This window comes from Muscardinus avellanarius, assembly GCF_963383645.1.
Source record: "Muscardinus avellanarius genome assembly, chromosome: 3".
Lineage (NCBI taxonomy): Eukaryota > Metazoa > Chordata > Mammalia > Rodentia > Gliridae > Muscardinus > Muscardinus avellanarius.
Window position 1 is genome coordinate 20,970,213 of NC_137788.1, and position 6,000 is coordinate 20,976,212.

The 6,000-nt window shown below is 58.2% G+C and overlaps 1 protein-coding gene across 1 annotated transcript in view; it reads right to left on the bottom strand.

Annotated features, from left to right (window-relative positions):
* The window catches only part of CRYBG2 (crystallin beta-gamma domain containing 2), a gene marked incomplete at its 3' end in the record, with an annotated part of 28,580 nt that extends 25,230 nt beyond the window's left edge, over positions 1-3,350 (bottom strand). Inside the window, exon 1 of the mRNA XM_080691360.1 lies at positions 3,004-3,350. Coding sequence (XP_080547486.1) covers positions 3,004-3,290 — 287 coding nt within the window. The 5' untranslated portion in view covers positions 3,291-3,350. The remainder of the gene's footprint in view (positions 1-3,003) is intronic.
* Positions 3,351-6,000: the final 2,650 nt, after the last annotated feature.

Sequence of the window (6,000 nt, forward strand, 5' to 3'; positions counted from 1 at the left end):
CCTCCAGGGAGGCCCTCAGCAGTCCCATCCTCTCTAGGGAGGCCGTTCTTCTAGTGTACCCTGTCGTCTGCCTGGGATTCCTCCATACACTGCTTTACCCCTTTCCAGAGCCCCCCAAAGTCCCTGCTGTCCTCACTGCATCCTCTCTACTTCTGAGCAGTTATAACAACTACCTGCCATTCACTGAAATTCCTCGTCCCCAAAGGGGCTGGTAGGAGTCACAGTCCTGAGTTCCAATCCGCTCACTCATTTAATGCTAACATGCCCTGCTCACCCGAATCAGCTTTCTCCAGAGGTGGTATTGCGGAAGTCCGGGGTAAAGAATCCGACAATTGGAAGGCCCCGTGGACTTTGGCAAAGACACCGGAAAGCAGCCTCCAAGGAAGCTGTTGGTAATCAGCTCAGATATTGTCCGTGACCTCCTGGCAATCAGGATTCCATGCCCTGCTCAGCCCAGCCCAAGCCCCGACGACGCCCCTGCCCGGCATTCATTCCACAGATATGTGCTCACCGGCTTCGCCATGCATACTTCTAGGGACAGGGAAGTCACCACTTGACCACGCCTGTCGCATCCCTGGATGGTCATCACTGATTCAAAGAACATCACTAGAATGTTCTTCAAACTCTGCGGGGGTCTGCCTGCCTGTAGCACCCCCCTTTGGTTCTTGCTCTGGAGACACACCCCACTAACCCGGCTGCCTTTCCTAGGCAGGCAGAAGTGGCCTGCTCCCAGGGTCCTCCCTTCTCCAGGGTCGCAGACCAGAGGTGGCTTTGTCTGCAGGGTGACCTGTGACCTCCAAACAGGCTTGTGGTGTTGGGAAGGGAGAGGCTGAGGAGGGGACAGGGGGAGTGTGGGAAAAGCCTTGTCTAACCCAACGAGTCCTGGATTCTCCCCGCTTACCTGTGAGTCACCCCAAAACTAGGCCAAACCAGTCCACAGGCCCACATGCTGGCAACCGCACGCCGCGTCACGCCGTGCACAGAGTCACACAGACCCACAGTCACACAGCCCAAAAATACACACAGACAGACACAGCCAGAGACAGCACAGCTGAACAGACTCTCACCAAGAAACAAACCCACACAGACACTCGGAGACACACAAGCCATAGCCACAACACACACCAGTGCACACATTACACACACACACACACACACACACACACACACACACACACACACTGGCCCACCCTGGAACTTCGCCTACGCTCAAACACGGACGCATGTTGGTCTTACACGTTCCCACCTGCAGCGCCCGTGCCCCCAGTCCTGGCCTGTAGAAGACTCCCCCAGAAAGTGGACAGAGACAGCTGGCATCCCTGGAGGTCACCATCCTCCCTAGCCTCCCACCTGAGGCTGTCCTTACCTACCATGCAGCCGGTGAGTGCCAGAGCCCCGGGTCCCCAGCTCACCCCACGATTCTTTCCCTTCCCCTCTCCAAGGCCAGCCCTCCACCCTCCATCCTTCTCTCTGCAGCCTTCTCCCCGTGCCAGGATACCCAAGCAGTTCTTGGGCCAGTCTGGGCCCCACATCTGCCTCTTCCTTGGTTTCAGATGGCTGCACTAACACCTGCCCAGAGGACTGGCCATCCCTCCTTGGCCTCTGCTAGCACAGCGCTGCCAAACCCGCGCCAGAGGATCACAGAAAACCCAGGGCCCCACAGCAACCACACTCAGTCCCCACTCTCTGCCCAGGATGCCAGAGAGGACGGGAAGATGATCAGAGGATAAGCCCGGGAGTTGCAGAAACCTGGGTGTGAATGCTGGCTCCTCCGCTCCCTGGCCAGCTGACTTTGAGCAAGTCCCTCAGCTCTGCTGGGCCTTAGCGCCCCACCATAATCATGCGATGATGGTGGTGGGATTATCCCCACTTCATGGGACTGTTGTAAGGATTAAATAGAATTACTCGCCCAGCGTGGTGACGCACACTTGTAATCCCAGTACTTGGGAGGCTGAGACAGGAGAATCGCAGGTTTATGGACAGCCTCGGCTACTTAGTGAGGCCCTCTGCAACTTAGTGAGACCCTGTTTCAAAACAAAGAATAAAAATAGGTCTGGGAGTATAGTTCAAAGGTAGAATGATCCTGGGTTCAACCTCCAGTACCACCATAAGTAAGTAACTAAGTAAATAAATAAATAAATAAATAAACAAATAAATAAATAAATAAATGACTGGGGATGTATCCTGGAGGAAGAATGCTCCTGGGGTTCAATCTCTAGTACCCCCCAAAATTAAGAATTATGCTGAGAAACAAACTGTAAATGACAGCCCCCCTCACCATCTTCAGGAGCTTCTCAGCCCTGAGGCCCAGGGTCCCTTCCTGGTCCTCCCAGGGAAATCCCGTGTCCATCTCTCCTCACTGAATTTTGAGGGATCTACATTCTCCTCTCTGAACCCACTAGCCAGATTCAGGAGAGTCATTTCAACACAAATAAAAACTCAAGCTTGGGAATCTCCGCGCTGATCCTGTGGCCGCCAGCACACATCCCGGTGGGGTAATTACTGCTGCCACTGAGGGGTAATTAATAAGCATCCCTGCTATTTGGGTAGCCCAGCTCTCTGGAGTTCAAAGCATGTTCATATAACCACCTTCTTCCTCATCCCTGGCTGCCAATCCACTCAACAACTCAAGTCCCAGAGAGGTTAAGCAACTTGCCCCAGGATACCCAGCACCTTGGCTGCTCGCCTGTTCCCAGGGTAGGCCAGCGGCCTCCGGAACAGGACTAGGGAGTGGTGGCTGTTGCTGAGAATAAGGTGACCCCCCAACCTGTCCACCCTCTTCATGATGGAGTTCACCCCCCAGGTGGAAGAGAGCAGCAGTGGGGGTCAGAACGCAGCCTGAGAGACAGGAACAGAGGGCCTGGGAGGGGCGGCAGAGGCGGCCCACGCTCGGTGCCAAATGGATGAACGGACCTCGAGCTGGAGAGGCCAGGATGGGAAGAGGGACCCAAGAAGGGGCAGCCATGCCAGGCTCCCCTCCCACGGGGACCAGGCTCTACTCACCGTCTACGTGGGGACCCAGGTTCCCAGCCGGCCTGGAGCTCCTGCCGCTGGGCCTTGCTCCCCTGAAGCGCCGGGGCTCTCAGCCGGGGCTCCCGGGGCGGGTCTGCCGGGCACCCCGTGATGGGGCGGGGCCCCTGGGGAGGCTCCTGCCAGCCCCTGGATTCCTCAGGGCCGCAGGGGTGGGGAGCTGGTTGGGCCGGTTCCTCGCCCTCCTCCCCAGGTGCCTGCTTGCACCCCTGGAGGGTGACAGTGATGTGGTAGCGGGTCCTCCTGGCAGAAGGACACATGTGTAGGGTCTGGGCTGGCTTCACCTGGGCTGGCCCTGGGGTGTTGGACTCGCCCTTTGCCCCTTCGACCCTGGGGAAGGAGATGGGGCAGGGCAGCAGGGGCGTGTCTCCCAGGTTGCCCAGTGGCTCTATGCGTGGGGATCGCTGGCAGGTCTCGCCTGGGGATCCCCGTCCCACATGTGGAGGGTGGGGCTCCTCTGGGCATGCGGGGTGCTGGGTACCAGTAGGCTCTGCTGAGACCATTGCCAGTCCCAGGCCCTCAAGCCCCAGGGAGGTACAGCTGGCCAGGTCGGAGGCACTGCCCACAGCTGGCCTCTGGAGGCGCCCCAGGGGCTGAGCGGGTTTCCTGGAGATGTGCTGTCGCTTCCAATTCCAGAGACCCCCGTGGCTCCCAACCCGAAGGTCCCATTCTGAATGGCTCTGGGCTTGGACCTGGAAGAGAGCAAAGGCAGGGCTTGGTGATGGCACCTCTCCCTGTCCCCAGGAACCCTGGAGACCCCTGGCTGCTGTCCTTGGCACAAAGGAAGCTGGGCAGGACTCTGACACCAAGCTGAGTTGCCCTAGGGAGAGGCTGCCAGGCCACCAGAGCTGGACAAAGAACAGGCTCCATAAAAGGCCATCAGCATTTAACCCCCCCATTCTACACATAAGGAAAGAAAGCGAGGCCCAGAGAGGGCAGTGACGTGACCAGGACTGCACAGCAAGGCAGTGAAGGTTCCTGAATCTCAGCCCAGGGCTGGGGGTGGAGCTCAGTGGTAGAGTACTTGCCTAGCATGCATGAGGCCCTGAGTTCCATCCCCAATGCCACCAAAAAAAAAAAAAAGTGGGGAGGGAATCTCAGGCACTGCTCTGCCTCCCCATCTGGGTTACCAAGGTCTGCCCGTGCCTTCCAAAGCTGGCAATCCCAGCCTTCTCGCAGGCCTACTGCCACTTTCCCAGGAGTTTGCAGACCTCAGGCCCCCTTGGCACCTGCAGCCCTGAGTATGAGGCAGGCCTGCCTCTAGTGCCCAAGGTACCTGGGCACAGGGATAAACCAGAGACTCGAGAGAAGGAAGACGAGGTTTCCTCTGAAACTGGGCCCATATCTGGCTTCTTCCCGTTCCTCTACGGGATCTCGCTTGGCCATGGGAATGAGGGGAGTGCTCAGGATCCCAGATCCACACAGACACTGGCCCGAATTACCAGTTTTCTGGGATCAGCTTGTGTCCCTGGCAGCAGAGGAATCAAATCTGGGGTCAAAGTTTCTCCTAGCAGGAGCCCCTGATCCCAATTGCTTTAATTTACTCATCTTCATCTATGAAATCGACACAGCCTGTCGTTCCCCAGGCCTGGGCCATCAAGAGACAGGAAAGTAGGATGATTAGTACGAGGGCCTGGACCGAGACCACCTGGGCCTGGATCCCGCTGTCCCACTTGGCCAGTGCAGTTCTGCCTGCATCCCAGTTTCCCCAAGTGTAAATGGAAGCGATAAGCAGAGCACTACCGGGAGTGCGCGCAGATGGTGCCAGATAATCCATGCCAAACGGGGCACATAATGTCTACTCAATTAGATGCTAGTAATTACTCATGGCATTTGGGACCAGAGAGAGCCACAGGGCTGCTTGAGCCACCCCAGGAGGCCGCTGCCCTCTGCTCCTCCAGGGGGCGCACGAACACAGGCCACTGTCCAATTCATGACTCAGGTTCCCGGGCCACAGAAGGCTAAGCCACAGACCCAGCATCACCTCTGGGGGGCCATGTCGGGGAGTGAGAAAGGGCCCAAAGCGGGGCAGAGGTCAAGGGACCTGGGGGGGGGGGCAGGACCCCAGCATTGGGAAGGTTTCTGAGCACCAGGCCCCGCCCTGCATGTTCCACACCAGTTACTTCCTCTGAGAGAGGCGTAACTGTTCCCACTTTGCGGATGAGGACACAAGGTGCAGAGGAGGGTAGGGACCTGCCCACGGTCACACGGCGATGGAAGCGCCAACGGTCTGACTTGTAATCGGGGTTCTCGGGCCTGCCCACCCTCCCGGCTGCTGCCCCACTGCCCCTTCCTGGTGGATCTTCCCTACCTTGAGGCTGACATCACTGGTGCTGCCCTGGCCCTGGGCCAGGTCAGGGCAGCTCCGGCCTCCCCAGGGCCTGGGAAGGAAGCACAGGGGAAGAGATTGGAGTAGCCACCTCCTGTGCCAACACCAGCACCCCCAGTGACCCCACCCGCTCTCAATGCCCACTTTTCTGCAGGATGAGCCCCTCGGGCCTTTGGGGAAGGCCCATGTGGCCCCTCCTCTGCTCTCACCCCCACCCCCAGCTGGCTGCTCCAGCCCTGGAGGCAGAAAAAAGGACAGGAGATACAGAGAGAGGGCACTGCTGGGATGACTCCAGAGCTCCCTGTGCCAGGCCACTTCTGCTTGCCAGGCTCGGCACTAGGTTTTGTGCCTATATTATCACTGGTAAGCCTCACAATCATCCTAGCAGGTGATACTAGTGCCCTCGTCTCTCAAATCAGGAAAGTGGGGCCCAGAAAGACAGAGTGACTTGCTCAGAGTCACCGGGCTAGTGAGCCTTGGAGTTACGTCACCAAGATTGTCCCACTCCAGTCTGGCTGGGCATCACCACACTAATGGGGGCAAGACGATGATGTGCCTTGGTCCCCCCCAGGGCCTGGGCCTGGGCAATCAGCAGGGACCTGATGCCTGCGCCTCTGTGCAGGGTGCCCTTCCCCATGGCT